The sequence below is a fragment of the Peromyscus leucopus genome, chromosome 4, assembly GCF_004664715.2.
Source record: "Peromyscus leucopus breed LL Stock chromosome 4, UCI_PerLeu_2.1, whole genome shotgun sequence".
Lineage (NCBI taxonomy): Eukaryota > Metazoa > Chordata > Mammalia > Rodentia > Cricetidae > Peromyscus > Peromyscus leucopus.
The window spans coordinates 9,373,318-9,399,560 of record NC_051066.1 but is presented as its reverse complement, the minus strand read 5'-3'; the positions used below and the strand labels follow the sequence as shown (position 1 = coordinate 9,399,560).

Here is a 26,243-nt window from a genome sequence, read left to right as displayed (position 1 = left end):
GGTAAGGTGCTTGCCTATCATATGCTAGACCCACTGTGCCAGCACAGAACTTCCCGGAAATAAGTATCTTCTGTCCCATTCATCAGTTCAGGGTCCACCAGATAGTGAAGCCGGTGAGCTGCTTCCCACCCCTGCGGTGAATTCAAAGGAAATGACAGTTACTCAGCAGTGGCATTCCCTTTAGAGCATAGCCTGGGACTGGCCATGCTAGGAGCCAGAGGCAGGCTCATCTCTTGAGTTTGAGGCCAGCTTGGTCTACAGAGAGCGTTCCAGGACAGCCAGAACATAGCCTGTGGATGTGAAAGTTTTAATTTTGGAGATGGGCTTAGAGGTTAAGAGGACCTTAGTTTAGTTCTCAGCACCCACCGAACTACCAGCAAGCATCAGTGGCTCTGAAATGTCACTCTTCTGGCCTCTGCATGCACATAGTGCAGACATAGAGGCAAAAACATCTATAACAAAAAATACTTTAAAAAGTTATTCTGTGTATGTGTGCTGTCTATAAATTTACTTCGTGTGTATGATATATCTGAGTGTATGTATGTAGTATGTGTGTGCACCTTTGTAGACCAGAAGAGGGCACTGGATCCTCGGAGCTGGAATTTGATAAGGGGTGGTAGGCTCCCAAGTCTGGGCTTCTGGTATGTAAATGCTTGTAATCACCATCACCAAGCCATCTCTAAAGCACACATAGACACCCTATTTAAATTAGGGGAAGGTGAGTTGGGCAGTGGTGGGTCACGTCTTCAGTCCCAGCACTCGGGAAGCAGAGCCAGGCGGATCTCTGTTAGTTCCAGGCCAGCCTGGTCTACAGAGCAAGATCCAGGACAGGCACCAAAACTACCTAGAGAAACTCTCACAAAAACCCAAATAAATAAATAAAAATTAGGGTAAGGTGGGTGGTTGATTTTTGGTTTGTTTTTAAGTCGGGTCTATAACCCTGGCTGGCTATTCCTGCGATTTGCTATGTAGACCAGGCTAGCCTGGAATTCAGAGATCTGAGTGATGGGATTAAAGACATGTTCTACCATCTGCAGCTCAAATTTAATTGCTGTCTAATGGATTGTGGTTCTGTGATTAGATGAGAATCCTAGCAATTGCAGGCTGTTGACCAGCTTGACCAGGTGATGTCTGCACTAGTGAGAAGCACAGCTGGGAAGACTGTCCTGTGGGGAAGCTGACTTAGCCTAAGCTTAAGTTAGCTGTGGATTGCATGCTGAAAGCTGAGCGTGCAGTCTCTGCTTGAGAATTTGAGCAAAGTTCATCAGACAGGTGCAGCTGGGCCTTAATGGGTCTTGCTACCTCACAACTCCTCCCTCCATGTAAGGCACCTCTCCTTCAGCTTCCTGGGGAAGGAAGTAGACCAGTGGTTTTGAAGCAGTATTATATAGAGGGGTGGGTGGGGATTCACTGCATTGCCTTGCCAAACCCAGCACTTGGCTCCCAGCACCTCAGAAGGAAGCAAAGAACACCCAGGTATAGAAGCTTTTACATGTAAACTACTTCAGGGCATCCCGTCAATGTCTGGGAGTGGGGATAGGGCTGCAGTTACATGTACAAACTGTTGATTACTCCGTGTGGCCTTGGCTACCTCAGAACTCTGTAGACGAGGCTATCATTGAGCTCAGAGACCTACCTGCCTCTGCCTCTCAAGTGCTGGGATTAAGGGCATGTGCCACCATGCTTGGCTATTTTCGAGATGGTACTTTACTATGCACCCCTGATTAGCCTGGGGCTTCCCTTAGCATCAGCCAGTGCTGATATTACGGGCATGGTACCACCATCCCCAAGTCAAACATTTTTTTAAAGTTTGTTATAGGGTCTCTCCCTGGCTGTCTTGAAACTGACCAGACTGGCCTCAAACTAAAAAAGATCTATCTGCCTCTGCCTCCCCAGTACTGGGGTTAAAGGCTGTGTATTACAATTTTTCCCCCTCCAAGACAGGGTTTCTCTGTATGGCTTTGCGCCTTTCCTGGAACTCGCTCTGTAGACCAGGCTGACCTCGAACTCACAGAGATCGACCTGCCTCTGCCTCCCAAGTGCCAACACTGCCCAGCATGTATTACAATTTTTTTTAAAATTAATTTATTTATGATGTATACAGCATGTTTGCCTGCAGGCCAGAAGAGGGCACCAGATCTCATTACAGATGGTTGTGAGCCATCATGTGGTTGCTGGGAATTGAACTCAGGACCTCTGGAAGAGCAGTCAGTGCTCTTAACTTCTGAGCTATTTCTCCAGCCCCGTATTACAATTTTTTTAAAAGTGAATAAAAGCCGGGCAGTGGTGGCGCACACACCTGTAATCCCAGCACTCAGCACTCAGGAGGCAGAGGCAGGAGCAGCTCTGAGTTTGAGGCCAGCCTGGTCAACGGCAGGTTCCAGGACGACAACCAGGGCTACACAGAGGAAACTCTGTGTGTGTGTGGGGGGGGGGGGGTAGAATTTGTGCTTGCGTGAGGGTCAAAGGATGCTTGAGTGAGTTGGTTCTCCACACCATCTGGGTTCAGGGCCTTCATTACTGGCAGCAAAACTCCCTTACACATGGAGCCACTGGTCCAAAGGCGAGTTCTGAATTAGATTATTTGCTTAGCTTCTGAGGAATAGCAGTAGCAGTCCCCGGTTTTTACTTTATTTATTTATTGAGACGGAGGCTCAAGAGCCACCTGAGTGCTGGAATTACAGGCATGTGCAACCACACCCTCTTAACTAGTGAACTGTAACACTGAGCAACTCCAGGTAAGCAGCGGGGTTACATGGAGGAATCCTGTAGAAACAAACAAACAAACAAAAAGACTTCGGCTCAACAAAACCCAGTGACACACACCTGTAATTCAGCACAGGAAGATGGAGAGAGAGTTCAGGAACTCTTCATCCTGAGGCCATTCTGGGCTGCAGGTTAGTTCCAGAACTGCAAGGACTACGCAGAGAAACCCTGCCTTAAAAAGAAAACAACAAAATCACAATTAAAAAAAAAATGAAAGTTGCCCCCTACCTGGTATGTTGAGGCACACACTTTTTGTTGGTTTTGGTTTTTTATTTTATTTTTTCTTTTCTTTTTTTTTTTTGTTTTGTTTTGTTTTTTGTTTTTTGAGACAGGGTTTCTCTGTGTAGCTTTGTGCCTTTCCTGGAACTCGCTTTGTTGACCAGGCTGGCCTCGAACTCACAGAAATCCGCCTGCCTCTGCCTTCCGAGTGCTGCCTGCCTCTGCCTTCCGAGTGCTGGGATTAAAGGCGCGCACCACCACCATCCGGCGGTTTTGGTTTTTCAAGACAAGAGTTTTCCTGGCTGTCCTGGAACTCATTTTGTAGACCAGGCTGGCCTCAAACTCACAGAGATCTTCCGGCCTCTGCCGCTCAAATCCTGGGGTTGAAGGCATGGACAATGCCAACCAGTTCAGTTTGGCCCTTTCCACGCACACAGGGTCTTCACCACCCCCTTCCACACACCACCCCCTCGCCATCTCTTGGGCAAGCACCCGGCTCTCTGTGCTCCAGGCAAAACCCAGCCACCCTGAGAGGACTCTCCTGGCCCCTTAAAAAAAACTATGTAGATACTGGGAATTGATCGAATCTGTGAATTTGCCTTGAAGCACTTTACCGAACTCCCTCCCTAGCCCCTACGGACTTCCTTATGGTAAAGTCAGAAGCTTGGCTCCCGCTGAGTCAGCAACCTCATTTCGTAACGAGCCTGCCTTGGGTTCATATCTTATTTGTATCTGGCCATAATTTGGATCAAGGTTTACTCCGCATCGGGCCAGGCTCCCGGCGCGCGCTGCCGGTAAAGCTGGCGTAGAAATGGCCCCGGGACTTCCCATCTCTAGGAAGATCAGCTGTGGTGCAGAGTGTGAGCCGCTAAGGCAGGAAGGGGACCCCGGGTCCGCCGAGCTGAACTCGGGAGTGGGGTCCGGGACGCTGCTCCCTCGCAGCCGGGAGGGGGCGCTGCTCTCCAGCACCCGCCGGACGCGCCGGTCTCCGGAGGGGGCGCCCGATCCCGCCTGTCGCGCGCCGCTTCCCGGGAAGTTTCAAGTTTGAAAGCCCGGCGCAGAGGCCCGGGCTTCCGGAACCACAGTGAAGGCGAGGACTGGCCCGCGCGGCGCCATGGAGCAGAATGGGGCGGCGCGCCAGGTGAACCGAGCGCGCGCAGCGGCCGCGTTTGCAGCTCAGAGCACCCCACGCTTGCGTTTCCACCCTACTCCGGCCTCTCTGCTGGTGACCCCTGCGCGGGGCGGGACCTGAGCCCTGGGTTAATACTCTGGTCCCCAGAGTGACGGAGATCCAGCCTGGCAGCATGCCTGAAAACGTGGAATGTGCCATCAGGCTGGGTCTCAAGTTCCTTAAAAATCAGTCTTCTGGAGACTTTCAGGCGGGTGGAATGTGCCGGGAGCGCAGAGGTTGGGGTGCCGGCCCTCCAAGAAGAGTCTGGGGCGGGGTGCTTGCCTTGGGGAGGACGGGACTGAGCTCTTGGTGGGCGTTGTCCCCAACACATCACACCCACGGGCAAGAACACTTTCCCACCAGAGGCACCTGGCCCAGCAATGCGCAGGGAATCCTCTCGGGTCTACCGAAGGGTCCACAATGTGGAGGGGTTTGGGTTAGATGTAAAGGGGAGAGAGGTGGTGTCCTACCTCAGGGCAGTTAGAGGTGGGGCGGGATATTTATGTACAAGAGAGCATCCAGTACCAAGCCAAGCCGTGTAGATATGAGCACCTCACGGGCTCAGGCAGCCTGCAAGGCTGAATCTCGCCCCTCCCGGTACCCTGCCTCCAGAGATCCCTCTTGGCCTGTTCAGCAGTGACTTGTACACATTTTCCGATTTCCTGTGAGCCTCCGCCCTGTGGCAGCAGCGGGGTGACTCAGGACCCTGGTGGCCAGCAGGCCCCCAGCTCTGGGAGAGCTTTGTTTGCTCAGGCCTTTGGCTCTGGCCTTCTTGCCTGGGGCGGTCAAAGGATTTCCTGAGCCTCGCCCTCGCCCTCACCCTCTGACAGCTAAGGCAGAGCCAGCCAGCCTAGCTGAGGCCTGGAGTTGGGGGGTTGGAGGGCCCCTAAACTGAGTAGCCATTCTTTCATGGGGCTCGGGAGATGGAACGCAGAGAGGTAAGAGGAATAAAATAGGGTGGCTGCCGTGATCCTTGGGATGGGAGGGGGCCAGCAGGTTGCCTGGGCTGAGGTCGGCCGCTGAGAGGGAGGTTTCCTCTCCTGCCTCTAACCTGGTGAACAGTGGAGGGGGTCTTTTATTTCCTGCCAGAGCTGAGCCGCCCAGACCTCCTCAGCTCCTTGGCAGCTCCGTTTCATCACTTGCCTACCACACTTAGGCAGAGGAAACAAGTGTTGATGTCTTGGGCCACTGGCTGCCTCCTGCATGCGGCCTTGAGTAAATTCCTTACCTGTATTTACCTCCCATACTGCACTTGGCTCTCAGATCTGGAGAAAGCAGTTTGACTAGGAGAGAATGGGGTCACTGTCCCTCAGCACACAGTGGTCGTTGTCGCCTCTGTGAGCAAGCTGCTCACCCACTTTGTTCTTTTCGCCTGTATAGAACGGGAATGGGAGCCGGGCGGTGGTGGCGCACGCCTTTAATCCCAGCACTCGGGAGGCAGAGGCAGGTGGATCTCTGTGAGTTCGAGGCCAGCCTGGGCTACCAAGTGAGCTCCAGGAAAGGCGCAAAGCTACACAGAGAAACCCTGTCTCGAAAAACCAAAAAAAAAAAAAAAAAAAAAAAAAAAAAAAAGAAGAAGAAGAAGAAGATGAAGAAGAACAGGAATGGGAACCAAGCATGTGGCTCTGTGGCAGAGCTCTTGCTTATTAGCATGTTCCAGGCTGTGGGTTCTTTGGCGAAAGAGTGCTTGCTGCAGAGGTGAAGGGGATCCAGTGTTGTTAGAGCTCTGTGGTCTGGAACTCAGTACCCAGAGAGCATCCTGGGAACCTGATCTGTCATCTCTCTCCCTTCTTTGAAAGGAAGACAAGCGCTGGACACCGCAGCAGCGTTCTGAGACACCCAGAGCTCTGCCTGCTGTGTCTCTTCCCCTTGGAGGGGGGTGGGCTATGACTTCCCTGCTCTTTTGCAGCCTGGCACCGGCCAGAGGCCCCCCGAGGATGAGAAAGAGATGATCCGTCGAGCTATCCAGAAGGAGCTGAAGATCAAGGAGGGCATGGAAAACATGCGGCGTGTGGCCACAGACCGACGCCACCTGGGCCATGTGCAGCAGCTGCTGAGGGCCTCCAACCGCCGCCTGGAGCAGCTGCATGGCGAGCTTCGGGAGTTGCATGCCCGAGTTCTGCTGCCAACCTCAGCCGGTGAGTGAGAAGTCTGCACAGACCCCGGGGAATAGGAGATTCATGGACACCCTGATCTGGCCTTGGCTCTGACCACTGGGCAAGACCACCTGACCTCCCTATATCATCCATGTTGCTGACAAGGCCAGGAAGGAAGGGAAAAAAAGAGCCTTTTTTTGGGGGGTGGGGGGCGGTTCAAGACAGGGTTTCTCTATGCAGCTTTGCGCCTTTCCTGGAACTCACTTGGTAGCCCAGGCTGGCCTCGAACTCACAGAGATCCGCCTGCCTCTGCCTCCCGAGTGCTGGGATTAAAGGCGTGCGCCACCGCCGCCCGGCAGAGAGCCTCGTTACAGAGGTCTGGACTCTGGTGGCAGGATCATGCATCCCCCACTTTCTCTCCGCAGAGCCAGCGGCCTCAGGACCCCGGCCGCGGGCAGAGCAGGCAAGGGCCCGGCACGTGGAGGTTTTACAGAGGCAGCTGCAGGTGGAGCTGAAGGTAAAGCAGGGGGCTGAGAACATGATCCACACGTGTGCCAGCGGCACCCCCAAGGTAAGTGCTGGGGCCTGACTGGAGGCACAGGCCTGGCTTCTGAGCAGTGGCAGAGATCTGGCTCTCAGGTGTTAGGAGTACAGTGCCAGCCCGTGTGCCAAGAGGGAAATGCTGCCCAGCCCCAGGCCTTCGTCTAATGGCGGAGGTACAGCCCTAAATCCTAGCTGGTCAGGTGACGCAAGGTTCCGATCCACTCTATCGTAGAGGCCCAACAGCAGTCTAGCGGAATATCCACCCAGCTGCCAGGTTCAACTCTCAGCCTCTGTCCTCTGTGCTCCATCTGACAGGACGCCGAAAGACTTAGCTTATCAAACTTATGGGAATCAGGCTCTGCTCACCCCGGCCCCTACCCCGTCACCTAGTTCAACAGGGAGCCTCGTCTGCCGTGGCTTCCTTGTAGGGGTTGAACCTTGGCATAGTAGGGGGAGCTCAACTCCAGGTCCTGGTCATCTGCCGTAGCCCTGATATGATGGGGCAAGTGTCACATCCCCGTAGGAAAGGAAGCTCCTGGCGGCTGCCCAGCAGATGTTGAAGGATAGCCAACTGAAGGTTGCCCTACTCCGAATGAAGATAAGCAGCCTGGAGGCCAGCGGGTCTCCAGAGCCAGGTGAGGCCTCTCAAGGCAGGGAGGGCGGCCCCCGGTGGCCAGGGCTGAGGGTTCGCCTCCTCCCTGCAGGCCCTGACTTGCTAGCAGAGGAGCTGCAGCATCGCCTGCGAATCGAGGCCGCTGTGGCTGCAGGAGCCAAGAACGTGGTGAAGCTGCTTGGTGGCCAGAGAATGCAGGACCGCAAGGCGCTGGCTGAGGTCAGACTGTGTCCCCTGGACCATTGCTCTTCTTTTTTGTTTTGTTTTATTTTTGTTTTTTTCGAGACAGGGTTGCTCTGTGTAGCTTTGTGCCTTTCCTGGAACTCGCTTTGTAGCCCAGGCTGGCCTCGAACTCACAGAGATCCGCCTGGCTCTGCCTCCCGAGTGCTGGGATTAAAGGCATGCGCCACCGCTGCCCGGCAACTGCTCTTCTTTTTTTAAGACAGGGCTTCTCTGGTTAGTCTTGTAGTCTTGGCTAGTTTGGAACTCTGTAGACCAGGCAGATCATAGAGATCTGCTCTTCCTACCGCTCTGCTTATCTCTGTCCGCCCTGCAGTGGTGCCAGGCACCAAGGGCTTGCTGCCTGTGCGGGGTGGCGGTGAAGAACCACAAGGCATCATCTGTCCCTTTAACCTGTGCCGCATGGCTGTCTCTATCTGCGTCTCCTTTGTAGGCCCAGGCCCAGCTCCAGGAGTCTTCCCAGAAGCTGGACCTCCTGCGACTGGCCCTGGAATCGCTGCTGGAGAGGCTACCGCCTACCCACTCCCTACGCAGCAGGGTGACCCGAGAGCTGCAGATGGCGGTGCTCGGGAACCCCCAGCCTTTGGGGACACTTGTGAAACCCATTGCCCTGACAGGTAGGTCCAAAGGGTTCCCTCTCACTTCAGGGAGCCCCTTACCTTTTGGAGAGGACCCCAAGTACTGTGGGAAAGAGTTCAGTCCTGCTGTGTGAGCTTGGATAGCTGACATTCCCACTCTGGTTCTCAGTTTATCCATCTGTAACAGAAATGATAGTAGCCAGGCATGGTGGTCATGGCTTTAACTCCAGCACTCAGGAGGCAGAGGCAGGAGGATCTCTGTGAGTTCCAGGACAGCCTGGTCTACAGCGTGAGTTCCAGGACAGCCAGAGCTACAGAGTGAGACCCTGTCTCAAAGTAAACAAAGGAAGGCTAGAAACGATGAGCACTGACAGGTGGATTGCTTTGTAAACCCACTAACTTGTGATCCTCCGGCACCGAGCGCAGGCAGGGTTTGGCCAGTGTGATGTAATTTAAACAAGTGACCGTAAGTTGGAGTACAGTGTTAGTCGGCACACTCCCCTGTCGGCCTTGGAGCCAGGCCTGGGCAGCATGGGCTTCCACAAAGTTAGATCTTTCCTTTCTCTCTCTCTCTTTGGTTTTTGGTTTTGTTTTTGTTGTTGTTTTTTGGTTGTTTTCCAGACAGGGTTTCTCTGTGTAGCCCTGACTGTCCTGGAACTCACTCTGTAGACCAGGCTGGACTCAAACTCAGAGATCCGCCTGCCTCTGCCTCCTGAGTTTGGGATTAAAGGCATGCGCCACCACCACCCGGCCAGAAAGGTCTTTCCTATCTGCCTCCTTGTAGCAGTAGGTGACAGTCAGCAAATCTTCTGAGCTGCGAGCTCCAGCCCAGCTGGTGCCTGCTGCAGAGCACAGTGGATGGGTCTAGACAGGGCCCTGCTCCGTGGTGGGCCTTTCACTGGTCGTGGGTCATGGGGGTTCCCTAGAAGAGGTGGAGTCTGAGCTTGGAGGTCTCGTGGGCATGCTTATGGTCAAGTCAGCGAGCTGGGGAAGACAGGGAACTGCTTGTTTAAAGGCAAAGGTTCGAGACAAGGATGTAGCCAGGGGAGGCAGTTGGTAGAGTTCTTGCCTGGCATGCACTAGGCCCTGGGTTTGATTCCCAGCATCATTTAAACTGGGTATGGTAGCACACACCTATAATCTAAGCCCTTGGGAAGTGAGGCTGGAGGACCAGGAGTTCAAGGGTATCTTTAGCTACAGACTGAGTTTGAGGCCAGCTTGGGCTGATGAGATCCTATCTAAAAACAAGACCTAAAACCCCATATCTTAGTTCATGGCTGAGCACCCATCTCCTAAGATGAGTATCCTGCCTGGACACCACACTTGGGCTCTCTGTAAGTTCCCCAAGTATTACCCCCAGGTCCAGCCCACCAAAAAGATCTTCCCAGACGCATTGTGTGCCCTCGGGCTCCGGGGTTCCTGCTTCCTCTCAGTGATCTCAGACAAAACATGTTTTGTTCCTATCCGGGACTCTCCCCCACTGTTCAGATAGGAACAAATGGGGCAGGCATCCCTGGAGCTGCGCGTGCTCCCAGGCTCCGGGGCCTGCCCCTGTGTACTTGAGGCCGCCATGCTCTCCAGGCCTTGTGCTCCGGACCGCAGCTTACCCCAAGCCGTGGTTCCACACAGCTCTGGGGGTGGTCTGCTGTGTCCTGCCACTGCACAGGCACCCGGGAGGTAGAGCTGGGAGGACTGCTGAGGATGAGGGGTGGCAACCAAGGCCTAGTGTGGACAGGGTTTGGGTCAGCTAACCCTAACTCTAACCCTCCTGGAGCAAGTGGCATCCCTCTGGGGTCCCTTGGCCCGTTGGTGGGGGCTTCTGACAAAGTGCCCTCCCGACTCCCGGCCAGGCACCCTGCAGGTTCACCTCCTGGGCTGTGAACAGCTGCTGGCAGCGGTGCCTGGACGGTCTCCCATGGCTGTCCTGGCAGGCAGCGCCTCTGAGGGCTGGCGCCGAACCCGGTCCAGGCAGCAGCGTGGTGGAGGAGAGCTGGCCAGTGAGTAAGGAGGAATCGTGGGAGGGGCTGGGGGTCCCCGCTCTGAGCATGCTCTGAATCCCAGCCTTGGCACTACAGGTGAGGTACTGGCTGTACTGAAGGTTGACAACCGCGTTGTGGGTCAGACAGGATGGGGACCGGTGGCCGAGAAATCCTGGGACCAGGCTTTTAACATCTCCTTGGATCGAGTAAGGCTGGCCTTTGTATGGTCAGGGTTAGCTATGGGGTGCAGGGAGGCAGGCCACTCACGTGTGGCTGATGCCAAACCCCATTCCTTAGCCTGGTCTTCCCCACACAGGCACGTGAGCTGGAGATCGGGGTTCACTGGCGGGACTGGCGGCAGTTGTGTGGGGTGGCCTTCCTGAAGCTTGAGGACTTCCTGGACAATGCCTGTCACCAGCTTTCTCTCAGCCTGGTGCCGCAAGGAAGGCTCTTTGCCCAGGTTCCCACTGACCCTTGACCTCTAACGGAGGGTCTTTAGGACTGACACTTTGGTGGGGGGATGGCTCAGGGGGTAAAATGTGCTTGCTGTGTGCAAAATCCCTAGCATCCGTGTAAAAACTAGGTGTAGTGGTGCTTGTCTGTAGATGTCACTGCTGGTTGGTTATACAGAGGTAGCTGGATCCCGAGGCCTGCTCACCAGCCGGTCTAGCTGAAACAGTGAGGTCCAGGTTCAGTGAGAGGCCGTGTCTCAAAAAATAAGGTGGAAAGGCGGACACTCCATGTCAACGTCCACCTGCATATATATATATATATATATATGCATACATATCCGTGTCAACCTCTACCTGCATTTATATATATATGCATACATACAGACCGGCACCCCACAGAAGTGTGGGAGCTGAGGAATGGAGATGGTTCCACACACAGGGCTGCAGAGAGGCTCAGGTCTCTCCCCTGACATTGTCCTGGCTCATATGTCACCTTGAATAAGTGCCTCTTCTCTGGGCCTCAGTTTCTCCACTGGCACCAATGAGGATGTGTTGTATTTTCTGGGTCCTTTGTTTTGCCTCTCATACTAGTGTCATTCTGAGATAAAAACACTGGCCAAGAGCAACTTTTGGGGAGGAAAGAGTTTATTTCAACTTAGAGATTTCTAGCCTATCTTAAGTCAGGGCAGGACCTTAAGCAGGAACTCAAAGCAGAAACCAAGGAGGAACCCTGCTTGCTGGCCCTGCTCTCGGCCTCCCTCACAAGCTCATGCTTGGCTAGCTTTTTTTTTTTTTTTTTTTTTTTTTTTTTTTTTTTTTTTTGTGGGGTTTTGTTTTTGTTTTTTGTTTTTCATTTTTTCAAGAGAGGGTTTCTCTGTGTAGTTTTTGGTGCCTGTCCTGGATCTCACTCTGTAGACCAGGCTAGCCTCAAACTCACAGAGATCTGCCTGGCTCTGCCTCCTGAGTGCTGGGATTAAAGGCGTGCGCCACCACGGTCTGGCTGGCTAGCTTTCTTATATATCCCAGTCTATGGATGGTGCCACCCACAGGGAGCTGGACCCTCCTGTCTCAACTAACGATCAAGACAGTTCCCCAGACATGCCCACAAGCCATGGGATCTAAGCAGTTCCTCTCAGATGGTTCTGGCTCTGTCATGTTGACAGTAATAGATAACTAGGATACCTCCATTGGTTGAGATTGAGAGCTGGGCTCTTGGGGCCTAGCCGGTAGGGGTGGAGGGTGGCCAGTCCAGGTCTTCAGCTCTGTTCATGTCCCTTTAGGTAACCTTCTGTGACCCTGTCATTGAAAGGAGGCCTCGGCTACAGAGGCAGAGACGCATTTTCTCTAAGCGTAGAGGTATGGAGGGTGGAGACTGTGAGGAGAGGGCGAGGCTGACCATTGGGATGGTGGAACTGAGCCCCATCTGCCTCCTCTAGGCCAGGACTTCCTGAGGGCTTCCCAGATGAACCTCAGCATGGCAGCCTGGGGACGCCTGGTCATGAACCTGCTGCCCCCCTGTAGCTCACCAAGCACAGTCAGTCCCCCTAAAGGGTGTCCCCCAACTGCGGCCCCTGGGACCTCCAATTCTGCTTCCCCCAGGTGAGCCGCCTGCGGGTCCCATCCATCCAGGCTCTGCGTGTGAATGTTTTGTGTTCTCTGGCTCACCCTTTGACCTTCTCTGTCCCTTCCCATGGCCATGCCCCTCCCACCTCCATCTGTCCCAGCTCAGACATCTCCTTCTTCTGACAGTAATTTCCTGCCCACGAAGACCCTCTCGGGAGAAGACATGAAGCCTCCACCTAAGCCCCCTCGTCTCTATCTGGCCCAAGAACCAGCCCGGGACACTCCTGTAAGAGATTCTGGAGGTGGGGGCAGACCCAGAGGCTGGAGGAGGAGGGAAAGAGGGCCAGCATGTCAGCTCTGTCCTGAACCCCGCTGTCCTCACAGTGTACCAAACGCCCCCACATGGACCCTAGAACTGGAACAGTGCCCACCCTGGCGGCCTCACCCACCAGGTACTCACTGGCTTGCATTCATTTAGAGACTTGGATTTGTTTTTTTAAGGATTGTGCTTGTGTGTGCCTGCACGCACACACAGACCCATGTGGAAGGCAGAGCACAGCTTCTTGGGATTCCACTTGGTTCTTGAGGCAGGGGCTCATTGCTTCGCTACTGTGCTTGCTGCTCACGTAATTGAACTTCTTCATTTCCACCTCCCGCCTCACCTTAGGGTGCGGGGGCTGGAGTTTCAGATGTGAACCAGCCACTACGTCTGGCATTTCTAAAGTGGGTCCTAGGCATGGAATTTAAGCCATTTCACTTCCTTGAGACTTACTTTTTTAAAAATAAGGCTTTACTGTGTAGCCCAGGCTGGCCTTGAACTTGTGATCCCCCTGTCTCTGTGGTCTGAGTGCTGAGATTACAAGTGTGCACCAACACTCACTCATCATACATACCGATTGACACCTCACTCCCTGGCTCCTTGGGTACACAAACTGGTTTGCTCAATGCCTTCCTTATGTGCTGAATGCAGTTTTTAAATTCCAGCTGTGGGGACAGCCTAGGCTGTGACAGGAAGGCCTGACCTTGGTCCTGTCCCACTCCTTGTGCCCTTTCTTTCTTGCAGGAAACCCCCCCGACTTCAGGACTTCCGATGCTTGGCTGTACTGGGCAGGGGACACTTCGGGAAGGTAGCGGGTTGAGGATAGCGCAGTGGAGTTGGTGGGTGGGTGAGCCTCAGCACATTAGCTAGGAGGTGCTGGGATGTGGGGGTGCAGGATAGGGAGGTGAGGTCTCTCTGTCCTGCCCATCTGGAGCCCAGCTCTTTCCGGTCCCCAGGTCCTCCTGGTCCAGTACAAAGGAACCGGAAAGTACTATGCTGTTAAGGCCCTAAAGAAGCAGGAAGTGCTGGGCCGGGACGAGATTGACAGGTGTGTATAACTGAGAAGTAGCTGACACGTGGGTGATTAGCCTGGGTCCCACAAGGCAGCTCAAGATTCCAGAGGCCAGGTTCAGGTTCTCTTTTTGGCACTGGGAAAGCTCTCACGTCTTTCAGCACCTTGGGGTTCACTAAGCACCAGCTTGAGAAACTCTTTTATAAATAGGACTGGGATAGTTTTGAAGGTTTGTTGTTGTTTTTTGTTTTGTCTTTTAAAGACAGGGTTTCTCAAGCTGGGCGGTGGTGGCGCACGCCTTTAATCCCAGCACTCAGGAGGCAGAGGCAGGCAGATCTCCATGAGTTCGAGGCCAGCCTGGGCTACCAAGTGAGTTCCAGGAAAGGCACAAAGCTACACAGAGAAACCCTGTCTCGAAAAACCAAAAAAAAAAAAAAAAAAGACAGGGTTTCTTTGTGTAGCCCTGGCTGTCCTGGAACTCAGAGATCCACCTGCCTCTGCCTCCCGATGCTGGGATTAAAGGCGTGTGCCACCACACGTCTAGTTTTGATGGTTTTAAACCTTCCCCATGTGCAGACCATCAACTTACCTCCTTCGCTCTTTGAGGACCCATCCAACCAGAGGTGCTGTGTGGGTGTCAGGGCACAGCCCATGGAGGCTCCATCCCATCCATCCCGCCCTCCCTTGCAGCCTGTACTGCGAGAAGCGGATCCTGGAGGCTGTGGGTCACACAGGACACCCCTTCCTGCTGTCCCTCCTGGCCTGCTTCCAGACCTCCAGCCATGCCTGCTTTGTTACTGAGTTTGTGCCTGGAGGAGACCTCATGATGCAGATCCACGAGGACGTCTTTCCTGAACCCCAGGCCTGGTGGGTTCCCTGGTTACTTGGCGCTTGCTTCCTTGGGGTAGGAGGTACCCAGCAGACAAGTAGCACCGGGTTGGAGGAGCCTTGGTGGAACTCTTACAGCACACGGGGGTTCTGTTTGCATAGTTGTGGATGGGATTTGTCCCCACAAGTTTGTAAGATTGTTGCAGGGATGACAGCAATGCTTGCAAACTGCTCAGCACAGGATGGCAGCTGGAGTTGCTTGCCATGCTCCCGTGCCTGCTCTGCTTAGAGCAATCTGACTCAGCGTATCAGTTCTGAACTGAGTGTCATACTGGGTGTATGACCCTGAGTCAAGTCTCAGATCCTCATTTGATTGTATGTATGTGTGGCTGTGCATGGCCATGTGCACCTGAGTGCAGGAACCCTTGGAGGCCAGAAGAGGGTGCCAGATACCCTGGAGCTGGAATGACGGGCAGTTGTGAGCAACCTGATGTAGAAACCTGATTCTAGGAACCAAACTCAGGTCATCTTCAGGAGTAATACTCTCTCTTAAATCCTGGCCATCTCTCCAGCCTCCCAGATCCTGATTTGAGTAAAAGTCGTGATGGTTATCCTCCACAGGCTGCTGGGGAGATACCCATACAGAGCACTGAACCCAGGGTTTAGTGTATGCCAGGCAAGTGCTCTACCACTGAGTTACATCCCCAGCCCTCTGTGTTTCCTTTTCTGTTTGTTTTTTGAAAGCGGGTTCTACTATGTAGACCAGACTAGCCTCAAAATTCGTACCCTCCAGCCTCAGCATCCCAAGTAGCTGCGATCACAGGTCTATACTACTGGATCCAGTGGTCCTACATAGTAGAGCCTGGGAAGGATAGGTCATTAATATATGACAACATTGGGATGACTCTGGGCCCTTCTAGCCCAGGCACCATATTATTTGTCTGGTCTCATCCATGCCTGAATCTGGCCAGGACCTTCTGGTGCCTCCTAGCGCCTGGCCTGAATCCTCCCTGTACCATCCCTCCCTCAGCTTCTACCTGGCCTGTGTGGTCCTGGGGCTGCAGTTCCTACACGAGAAGAGGATCATTTACAGGTAGTCTCTGCCTGAGAGATGCTAGGGTGGACCTGGGGTGCCCCTCCCCTGTGCTGCTGCTGAGGTCTGGGCCTCAGCCCTTTTCAGCCCCTTTGATCTGCAGCCCTCTGCCCTCAGGGATCTGAAGTTGGATAATCTACTTCTGGATGCCCAGGGTTTCCTGAAGATTGCGGACTTTGGACTGTGCAAGGAAGGTGGGGCCCCCCTCCTGGAATCACATCCGCTTGTCTTGCCCAGGCCAGCCGGAAGTCAACCCACTCATGGGCACCCAGGCTCCTCAGCCGCTGGCCTTAATTCCCACCTGGGACCCTTACTTAGGAGGACAGCTTAGAGTACTGGCTCTTCCTAATTTGTAGTTGGTCAGAGAATCTATGGTTAGGACTGAAGAGGACTTTGTTCTGCACATAGGTTCAGCAGACTTAGCTTTCTCATACAGTCACTGGCTGCATGATTACCTTGGCCTAGGGGGTCTGCAGGACACAGCACACCTTGTTAATGGGTATCATAAAGGCTGGCACAGATTAGTAAATATGTATCTACGTACATATGAAATGTATGTATGTATTTGCATTGTTGAGTTTTTTTGTTTTTGTTTTTGTTTTTGTTTTTCGAGACAGGGTTTCTCTGTGTAGCTTTGCGCCTTTCCTGGAACTCACTTGGTAGCCCAGGCTGGCCTCGAACTCACAGAGATCCGCCTGGCTCTGCCTCCCGAGTGCTGGGATTAAAGGTGTGCGCCACCACCACCCGGCGAGTTTTTTTTTTTTTTTTTAAGAATTTTTTATCTAGGCCGGGCGTTGGTGGCGCACGCCTTTAATCCCAGCACTCGGGAGGCAGAGCCAGGCGGATCTCTGTGAGTTCGAGGCCAGCCTGGGCTACCAAGTGAGTTCCAGGAAAAGGCGCAAAGCTACACAGAGAAACCCTGTCTCGAAAAACCAAAAAAAAAAAAAAAAAAGAATTATTTATCTATACAGAAGAGGGTGCCAGATCTCATTACAGATGGTTGTGAGCCACCATGTGGGTGCTAGGAATTGAACTCAGGACCTCTGGAAGAGCAGTCGGTACTCTTAACCTCTGAGCCATCTCTCCAGCCCGCATTATTGAGTTTTGACCCACGGTTTCACATGTGCCAGGCAAGCACTTTACTACTGAATCACACCTCTATCTCTGGCCTTGATTTTTGTTTTTTTTTCCGAGACAGGGTTTCTCTGTGTAGCTTTGCGCCTTTCCTGGAACTCACTTTGGAGATCAGGCTGGCCTCGAACTCACAGAGATCCACCTACCTCTGCCTCCCAAGTGCTAGGATTAAAGGTGTGCGCCACCACTGCATGGTGATTTTTAAAATATTTTTGTATATAAAATTTTTGTGTGTTCCTCCCTCTGACCTCCCCCACTCCAATCCACTACCTCTCCCTTCCCTTCAGAAAATTGCAGGCCTTCCCTGTATATCAGCTAGCCATGGGATAGGAGAGAAAACTGTGATCGGGCAGGAGAAATATTAATTAAAAAAAAAGGAATTCCAAAAAATATTTGTGTATGGGTGTTTTGCATGCATGTATGTCTGTGCCTAGAGCCTGTGGAGGCCGTAAGAGGGCTTCAGATCCCCTGAAACTGGAGTTACAGACAGTTGCAAAGCCACCCCGTGGGTGCTGGAATCCAACCTGAGTCCTCCCTTAACCACTGAGCCATCCCTCCAGGCCCCTCCCCCTGTTGATTCTTATAGCCACAGAGGCTATAGTGAGTGAGCCACACCTAAGCAGGCATTGGTGTGGATGATGGTTTGCAGGGATTGGATTTGGGGACCGGACGAGCACCTTCTGTGGCACCCCCGAGTTCCTGGCTCCCGAAGTTCTGACTCAGGAGGCTTACACTCGGGCTGTGGACTGGTGGGGGCTGGGTGTGCTGCTCTATGAGATGCTAGTGGGTGAGGTGAGTCCTTGAGTGGGGCTTCCAGGGTCCGGGGTGGGGACAGTGGGATGACCCCCATAACCTGCCCCGCCCCCGTCTTCACAGTGCCCATTCCCGGGGGACACAGAAGAGGAGGTGTTCGACTGCATCGTTAATGCAGACGCCCCATATCCGCACTTTCTATCCGTTCAAGGGCTTGAGCTCATTCAGAAGGTGAGTCCCAAGGTCCAGGGCTTGGCCAGGCAGCTGCTCGTGACTTGTGTGCTTCCTGACACCACCTTGGGTCCCTGAGGCGTGACTTAAGTAGGGTACCTGTGGGCAGCCAGCACCTGGAGTGGCGGGCCGAGTTCACACCTACCCCGCTTCCTGCCAGCTCCTCCAGAAGTGCCCAGAGAAGCGTCTAGGGGCAGGAGAGCAGGACGCAGAGGAGATCAAGGTGCAGCCATTCTTCAGGGTAAGTGGCCAGGACCCAGCAGTCCCCACTGCCTGGTGAGGTGGGAGGGCTGGGTGACCCCGGGGTCTGCTGTTCCCACCTTCTCAGATTCCTCCATCCTGTTTCCAGACCATCAACTGGCAGGCCTTGCTTGCCCGCACTGTCCGGCCCCCCTTTGTGCCTACTCTCTGTGGCCCCGCAGATCTTCGCTACTTTGAAGGGGAGTTCACCAGCCTGCCGCCAACCCTGACCCCACCGGCACCCCAAAGTTCCCTCACCGCTCGCCAACAGGCTGCCTTCCGGGACTTTGACTTTGTGTCTCAGAGGTTCCTGGAGTCCTGAGGGTCTCCTGGCCCCTCTGCCTCCCTCTGCCAGATTTCGAGAACTCGCTACTTGTCCATGTGCCCAGGGCCAAGGTATTTAATGAACGTGTGGGGTTCCAGGTAGTGACCGTGGGCTGCTGCCGGAGGCTCTCCTCAGGGTTACTGGGTGAGCTGTGTCGCTAACCCTTCTGCTTCCTGGCAGTGCCCAGGTCAGCGGGAAAGGCCCCACAGCAGGACTGTTTGTCTTTTTAATACTTGCCTTTATAGAGGATTAAATTAATAAAACTGTACATTCGAGGTAGCCAGGCCAGGGGGTGTGGCAGAGTCTGGGTTCTCTTTGTGTCGCGCCCTCCCCACTTCCCCCCACTTATGTCCTTTTCTTCCATCTTCCTTGTGTGTGTGGGGGGGTTCTGTCCGATGCTCTGCTGAGGGCTGGTAGCCTGGGAAGGGGTAAAGAGCTCAGGCTAACTGGGCTGACCCCTAGTGGCACAGCCTCCGGTTTTTAGGCACAATGGCAGCCTTTTCTTCAGCAAGCCTAGACAGCCTGGCTGCTGCCTTCCTCCTCCTCTTCAGCCCACAGGGTCTCCCAGGGCCCAGAGGGCCACCCACAGAAGAAGTGGGCCAGGTTTCGAGTCAGACCTCGGTCAAAGGGGTTGCCGGTGCGCTGGCGGAGGTAGGCGATTCGGTGTGAAGATATGAATTCCCAGGTAGTAGTATTGATGGCCACCAGGTAGAGGTGTGAGGCCAGGAGCAGGCCGACCACCAGTGAGCAGAAGGAAAGCAGCAGGAAGGTGGTAAACAGGAGCCCGGTAGACCGGAGCCACAGCCCCCAGGGCTGGAAGAACCGGAGACCCGACCTAGAGGACAGGGAAGGAGGAGTTGGGGGGCGCAGGGCGTCCCAGGGCGTCCCAGCTCTGTGAGCACCTGTGTGCATGCTGTCCACACTCCCCGATGCACCTACCACGCCAGGTACAGGCCCCAGAGGAGAACCACCAGCTGCAGTGCCAGGTAGGCCACGAAGAGCGGGTGGTTGCGTTCCCCCACACAGTTCTCCATCCAGGGGCAGTGGTGGTCATAGCGGCGAACGCAGCGGCGGCAGTCCCGGCAGTGTCGGGCTCGCAGGGGCTGCTGTGGCACAGAGGGAGTCCGGGCTCAGTGCTGGCGCCCCCCCCCCCCCCCTGTGGGTTCTGAGAGGGCTGAAGGCCACGGTCAGGTCCTAAAATGGGGAGGCCTTCCTGGAGGAGGGGAAAGGCCAAGGTGCCCGGGCACCCGGGCAAGGAGTCTTAATCTGGTCCCGATGCCTCCCACAAGAGTATGTGCGCATCACCCACCAGCACCAGGCAGTATCTGCAACGCCGAAGTGGGATAGCCTGGGGAACCATGGCTGTCTGTTCCTCCTTAGGTTCCTCCTGAAAACGAAACAAAGGGTATGGGATGGGGGGAGGGTCCCCTTGGCCGGCAGATGACAGGGGGGGCATCTCTCTTAGGTTGTGCAGGACTTGGGGCCCACCCCATGTAGAAGGGAGGTGGGGACACAGTAGAGTACTGGACACGTGATGGCCTTTGCAAGGCACCTGCTCTCATGTGGGCCTTGGTGATTTCCTCATTGTAGGAGCAAAATCATAGGGTAGGAAAGGCCTCACCAAGATGACCTACAACGGAAGCAGCTCAGAGCTCCACACAGACATATTTCTGAGGTCTCATTTCCCTGTCGGCCCAAGGAGGGGTTTGGACCTCAGGGTCCCTGGTTACCTGAGGTTGGGGATGCGTGGTCACATAGCCCGGGTCCATGAGTGATACAGCCAGGTAGAGCAACAGGGAGCCCAGAACCAGGAGCAGGAAGGTGAGGGGCAGGAACAGCTCCCCTTGTTCTTCCCATTGACGGAGCTCTGGAGAGGCCAGAGGACAGTGAGGCCCACAGCAAGAGGGGACAGGAAGGAAGTAGCTGGGTGGGGGGGAATGGGGGGATGAGGTTAACCTGATGAATGGGGCAAGGGGAAAAGGTTCTCCATGGGAAGAGTCAGCCCTCAAAGAGGCCCAGATGCTGCTGCCTAGGGAGCCCAGGCTAGAAAGGTCCCAGCGTGTTTAAGCCCATGGTGGTAGATGAGGATTCTGGAGAGGTGGGAGAGCTGAGAAGTGAGAGAGCGTGGAGACACTGGACAAGCTGAGTGTAGACAACTCCAGTACTCTTGGTCGAAAGAGAGCATAGGTTTGGAAAGGAGCTGCTGATTCCTGGAGGGGAAGCCTGAGCATAAAGGGCAAAGGCAGTGGAGGAGGCTGACCCAAAGCCTCAGTGGTGGGGGCGTTGCCTTGGGTGGGGAAACCTGGGTAGGAGTTGCTGAAGGAAATAAAGGGGAAGGAGGTGGATGGGTGAATGCTACCAAGGGAAGGTGGGAGACCGCTCTGGTGTTCTTTTGGGCAGTAGTCTTCTCAGGATTTGGGGAGTTGTGAAAAAAGCCAGTATTTGAATCTAATCGATTTCTTAATCTTATTCAGGGAGAGGTTGGGAGGCAATTTCTGAGAAGGAAGGATGGGGTGGAGCCCGGGGTCAGGGGAGACGGGGCCTCTAGTTGGTCCTCGGATTTGATGGTCACTGGTGGTCTTTGGATGGATATATGTCGTCGACAGGAAAAATCCCGGCATTAATTAGGGACCAACTTGGGTATCAGACAGAGAGTGGATGGTTCCTGGGTCGACAGATGAGAATTGAGGAGCTGGTGGTGAATCTCAATGTATCTGAGGATTAGGGGAACCGGATGAGACCCACTCCAGGGGAAAGATGAGGGATTCGGGGTCGCGCGGTGTCCGGCTCACCGGTGTCGTGCAGGAAGAGCACCAGCGTGATCCCCCAGGTCAGCACGGTGTGCCCAGTCCGCACCAGCACCCCAGGGCTGAGCAGCGCCCAGAGAGCCATGGCCTCGGCCCCCCGCTCCAGCCGGCCCGGAAGAAGCGCGCGGAAGGAGGGGCCAGGGAGCAGAGGGGCGGTGGCAACGCGGGGATTGGTGGCTTCGCATCGGGGGCGGGGCCCTGGCGGCTCAGGGAGGCTGTCTATTGGGTGGCAGCCGCGGCCCCTCAGGCCAACAGGTGCCAGAGGAGACCGAGGGCGGGGCCGGCGCGCGCACAGACCGTAACTCCCTAACTCCGCCCCCCGTGGGCCAGGTAACTTTGCTAAGGCGGGGAGGCGGAAGCCTCGGAAAGACCCCCACCCCCCGCATGCGCGCACGTGCCTGTCTTTGGCGCCCCCCTCCACAAGACACAGGTTCCATCTGTGATGCCCGGAGGCCACGCGGTGCTTGCTCTCAAGGGGTGATTGGCAGGGCTTGCACGAAGGTGCGCCTTGATGACACTCTTTTTTTTTGATACCAAACAGATCTTTATTTGAAGTCATCAATGGTGTCGTTTCTCGATGTTTATTTGCTTGCTAGCCTGTTCTTCCAGCTGCATGGCCAGGCGCAGGGCCTTGATGACTTCCTGCAGGGCTGAGAAGTGCTTAGCCTGCTGGGCCAGGGCAGACTCTGCTTTCTTCACAAAGGCCTCCAAGTCGTATTCGGGCTGATCGGTCATCTCAGAGAGCCCAAGCCAGCCTGGTCCTTGCTGTATGATCTCCTTGAGCTTCTCCATGGCCCTCTCTTCCAGCTCCCTGATCTGAGTTATGGCTTCATTAATGCTGGACATCTGGGAAGACAGCTCCTCCTCTTCCTTGGTGAAATCAACTGCCAGCGGGGTTCCATTAGAACTGGCTTCCATCTCTTGTTTCCATTTGAGTTGGCTGTTCTCCACTGGGCCCGCTGTCTGCATATCTCAGCGTGTTTGATGTATATTCACAGGAGCTTATGCCTGGTGAGATCATGGCAATCATGCCAGTCCTCAAGTTCTCGCCAACGAATGAGTCCCTCAGCACCTGTGTCAGCTTGCTCTGACGGATTGGGGAATGAGGCTTGTTCTGTCCGAGCGCCCTGATGCACTCCTTCAGAGCTAGGAGAGACTTGTTAATCTCTGCACCCTCCATGCAAGTCTGCCGGTCAGCATTAGAAGTGTCGGCCCCTCGTTCATTCCCTGCCAGATCTACCAAAGAGAATTTGCCATGTAATCTCCCTTTGGCTCAAAGAAGAATCTGGAAGCAGGCATGGGAGTGGGAGGAATTGGAGTTGGCAAACGTTTGTCCAGAAGTCCTGCAGGTGCTGCCCATGTTGAGCATCTTGATGACGTCATCAGCAGTTAACCAGTTACTTCTGCATCCCACAACCTGCACCTGTTGCTTGTTGTCTTCTGGGACACGTAACTTGGCATTCTTGTTGAGCAGATCAAACACCTTCCCATTGTAGATCTCAAAGAATGTCACATAAACTTCCAGGTTTAAGTTCTGGTAGCGAGGCTGACTCTTCAAAAGGAAGACATCCCGGGAAGCCATTGCGTAGATCCCTTTAGATGCATTCTGAGATTTACCAGACAGGTCTCCACCCACTGTATGAGTCTTCCCACTGCCTGTCTGCCCATAGGCAAAGCAAGCTTCTTTTCCCCCTTCAAAAATCGTCTGCACCAGTGGCCTTGCTGTGAACCTGCAGACAACTTCATGTGAAGCTGTTTCGTCGAAGGCAATGTCGAAGTAGAACACCTCGTTCTCCAGATACTTTGTCAAGTCCACTTTTAATTTGGTTCATGCACAAAGAGGAAACACTTGCTGGGACAGAAATCACATCGATTTCCTTCTTGGTCAGTTCTTGTTTATTCAGTGGGCGCTTCTTAACACAGACACAGATCCTGTGTTCCTCAAAAGGATCAGTCACAGTAAGTGGGTGACATTCCATAGTAACCCAAAATTCTTTAATCATCCGGGCAAATTCCCAGTTTGGGAAGCTGCTGTCATGTTCCTGAGCTCGCTTTATTCTTATTTCCCAGTTCTGGGCCCTCTTCTCTTTCCGCTTGTTCTTCATTTTTTCCATTTCCTTCACAATACATGATTTCCTCCAAACTGAATTTCCAGGGTTTGCAGAAGACATGCTTCGGGGAGGGTGGACTTGCTCTTCTGTCTCCTCGCTGACCATCGACAATGGTAATTCTGTTACTGCAGGGCAGGAGGGCCGAGGGAAGCCGGTGGTAACTGAAAACTGTTTGCAAGAGTTTGTAGACACAGGCAGCTCCACCTCCATGTCCTTCACCTGAGTGGCAATTTGAACCTCTGGGACAGTGGACATGCGAGTGGACCGGCTTTGAAGACCTTTTTTTTTCTCCCACAGCTGAGGACCGAACCCAGGGCCTTGCACTTGCTAGGCAAGTGCTCTACCACTAAGCTAAATCCCTAACGTTGAAGACCTCCTTTTGGAGCTGGAATTTTGGAGTTGACCAATCTGCGTTTTTGCCTCGGAACTGTTACGTTTCCCTGCAGTGGCAGATTGTCCTTCGGTGTAAGGGAAGAAGCTGGAAGAGTTCTGGCTTTATTGCAGCCACATCATCAATATCAATCTCTTTCCCTTTGTGTTACCTCCTTCTGTCCATTCCACTGAAACACAGGATTTCTCCAAGTTCACTGTGCTTATATTGGCACTGTGAATTAAGCCATTGCTGCGTTGAATCTTGATGGAGAGACCAGGAAACAATCGGGCGTGAAGCGACTCCATGGACTCGGGAACAGCAGCAGGTAAAACAAATGCAGGAAGCTTGGAAACCAGGAGTCTGCTAACACAGAGCAGTCTGATGACACTCTTGCCTCCTATTTGTTTTCAGGTATTACAAATGAATGATGGAAAAGAGGAGATTCTGGTGTGGATTCCGGACACGCATGGCCCGACTTGGAGTCAGAGACATAGCATATCCCATGCCTCTCAATGGGGTTGGCGATAGTACCCGCCTCTAAGACAGGTGCCTGTCACCAGGCTACAACCACGGCCCAGCTAGACTAACGTTTTCTTGTGTCCCGAGTACCTTCCCCATTCAGCTGACCTCTGACTGATTGCCCTTCCCGGTAGTCATGCTGTTGGCTATTTGTTTTGGTTCATTAAACATTCCCTTTTTCTGTAGGGGAACTGACTTCCCAAGACCAGCGTGGTTCTGGAAGGAATGACTGTCCCTTACTCCCCTCTCTCCCTCTCTCTCAGTGTGTGTGTGTGTGTGTGTGTGTGTGTGTGTGTGTGTGTGTGTGTGTGTGCAGGGTTAGGGCTAATCAGAAACTTTTCGTGGTATTACTAAATAGGGACTGGGGATTAGTAACTCTATAATTGTTAGAGTGCTTGGTTCGCATGCACTGAAACCTGGATTCAATTCCCAGCATGGTATAAAATGAGTATGGCGGTGCATGCCTGCAATCTCAACATACAGGAGGTAGAGGCAGGGAAATCAGAAATTCAAGGCCATCCTCCACTATACATGGGGGAGAGGATTCAAAACCAACTTGTGTGATATGAAAGTTTGTCTCAAAAAAGGGGTTTCGAAGCCAGACAATGGTGGCACACACTTTTAATTCCAGCACTAGAGGCAGAGGCAGGCGATCTCTAAGAGATCCAGGACAGCCAAGGCTACATAAAGAAACCCTGCCTCAGAAAACAAACAAACAAACAAACAGAGCCACCCACATCTTTAAACCCAGCACTAGGGCAGAGGCACACATCTTTAATGCCAGCCTTTGAGCCAGAGAGACAGGCTGGTGGCCAGCCCTGGTCTATAGGGCTGAATAGTGAGGCTCTGGGGGGCGGGGAGAGACAAAACAAAACAAACAAGCAAAAACAAACAACAACACACACACCCCACTTATTTGTGAGTCTGTGTGTGCGCATCTATATGGATGCCATGGTGTATCCATGGGAAGGAGAGGATAATCCTACCTGTTGGTTCTCTCCTGCCATGTGGGTTATAGAGACTCAAATTAGGTCATCAGGCTTGAGCCTGGTTATTATTATTTTATGAGTGTGAATGTTTTGCCTGGATGCATGTCTGTGCACCATGTCTGGGCTTGGTGTCTGCAGAGGTCATAAGAGGGTGTCAGGTCCTCTGGAACTGGACTTACAGATGGTTATAAACACCATGTGAGTGCTGGGAACCAAAGTGTAGCCCTCTGCAGAAGCCACAGTACAACTGTGCATGGTGGTGTGTGCCTTTGATCCCAGTACTAGGCAGAGGCAGCGTGGTCTACACAATTTCACATAGGCTAGGTCTACAGAGAGACCCTGTCTCGGAAAAAAAAATGTAGCCAGATAGTGGTGGCGCACGACTTTGATCGCAGCACGGGGAGGCAGAGGCAGGGGGATCCCTGTGAGTTCCAGGCCAGCCTGGGCTACAGGATGAGTTCCAGGACAGGCAGGGCTACACAGAGAAACCTTTTCTCGAAAAACAGTAACAAAATTAGCGTATTTATTTGTGTTTTTTGGGGTGGGAGGGTTGCAGGAGTCTGATCTCGGCTTTCCCAGTGTGGGTCGGTCTGGGATAGAACTCAGGTAGTCAGCCTTGGACTCAAGCCCCTTTACTTGCCAAGCCATGTCTGGCTCAACCAGTGAGGTTTCTAATAAGAGCCCTGGATGAGATGGCTGGAGAGATGGCTGAGGGGTCAATGCTCACTGCTCTTCAAGAAATTTGGTTCTCAGCCCCCATGCCACCCAGCTATGAGCTGTTGCCCTCTTCTGGCCACCATGGGCACGGCACCCAAGTGGTGTACACTCACACAAAGTAAATAAAATCAACCTATGAGGGTCCTGGATGTCAGCACAGCCCTCACTGGTGCTCACAGCCCCACGGGAGTGTAGCAGGGTGAGGAGAGAGCAGGAAGCAGGGTTCCGGAAACGGGGAGCAGCAGGCACCTGGGCGAGGAGCACGTGGTGGAGGCCGGAAGCCTGTGTCCCCCCTCTGCTGCGGTACTTGAGGTAAGAAGGCACCTCACCTTTTGAGTCCGTGTACTGAGGGTTGTTCCAAGGACCAGGAGAACGCCGGATGCACACAGGGTGAGCACAGAGGGAGCCTTCAGCAGGCCCTGACGCCACTCCTCATCTCTCCGGGACTTGGCTGACCCTCTCAGAGTTCAAGGGCAAAGCACCATATGTGATGTGATGCCCTTTCTGGCCGGACCCTGTGGGCTGCCAGTGATAGAGGGTACTCACCCAGGGAAGAGCCTGGTGTGGGCTCT

At 53.8% G+C, this 26,243-nt stretch overlaps 2 protein-coding genes and 1 pseudogene across 5 annotated transcripts; 1 reads left to right on the top strand and 2 right to left on the bottom strand.

Annotated features, from left to right (window-relative positions):
* The first annotated feature begins 3,997 nt into the window (after positions 1–3,997).
* Pkn3 (protein kinase N3) lies at positions 3,998–18,434 on the top strand. 3 transcript variants are annotated; one of them, XM_028883243.2, is made up of 22 exons: positions 3,999–4,126; positions 6,066–6,294; positions 6,678–6,823; positions 7,319–7,430; positions 7,500–7,627; positions 8,082–8,265; positions 10,077–10,223; positions 10,302–10,411; positions 10,522–10,665; positions 11,938–12,013; positions 12,094–12,256; positions 12,407–12,506; positions 12,605–12,672; positions 13,284–13,347; positions 13,496–13,587; positions 14,242–14,418; positions 15,410–15,472; positions 15,590–15,666; positions 17,256–17,398; positions 17,483–17,590; positions 17,751–17,831; positions 17,940–18,434. In XM_028883243.2, the coding sequence occupies exons 1-22, from the start codon at positions 4,100–4,102 to the stop codon at positions 18,150–18,152; spliced, it is 2,652 nt and encodes an 883-aa protein (XP_028739076.1). In that variant the 5' UTR covers positions 3,999–4,099; the 3' UTR covers positions 18,153–18,434. The 3 variants fall into 3 exon arrangements, with proteins under 3 accessions (XP_028739075.1, XP_028739076.1, XP_028739077.1); XM_028883244.2 differs by lacking the exon at positions 3,999–4,126 and adding an exon at positions 4,142–5,094; XM_028883242.2 differs by having other exon boundaries at positions 3,998–4,126; positions 7,319–7,627.
* Zdhhc12 (zinc finger DHHC-type palmitoyltransferase 12) lies at positions 18,373–21,645 on the bottom strand. Of its 2 annotated transcripts, none has more exons than XM_028883246.2 (5): positions 20,948–21,645; positions 19,886–20,022; positions 19,465–19,542; positions 19,095–19,258; positions 18,373–18,990 (listed from the first exon to the last, which is right to left on the bottom strand). In XM_028883246.2, the coding sequence occupies exons 1-5, from the start codon at positions 21,519–21,521 to the stop codon at positions 18,669–18,671; spliced, it is 1,275 nt and encodes a 424-aa protein (XP_028739079.1). In that variant the 5' UTR covers positions 21,522–21,645; the 3' UTR covers positions 18,373–18,668. The 2 variants fall into 2 exon arrangements, with proteins under 2 accessions (XP_028739079.1, XP_028739078.1); XM_028883245.2 differs by having other exon boundaries at positions 19,095–19,261; positions 20,948–21,636.
* LOC114702720 lies at positions 21,521–24,597 on the bottom strand (annotated as a pseudogene).
* Between the last annotated feature and the right edge of the window lie 1,646 nt (positions 24,598–26,243).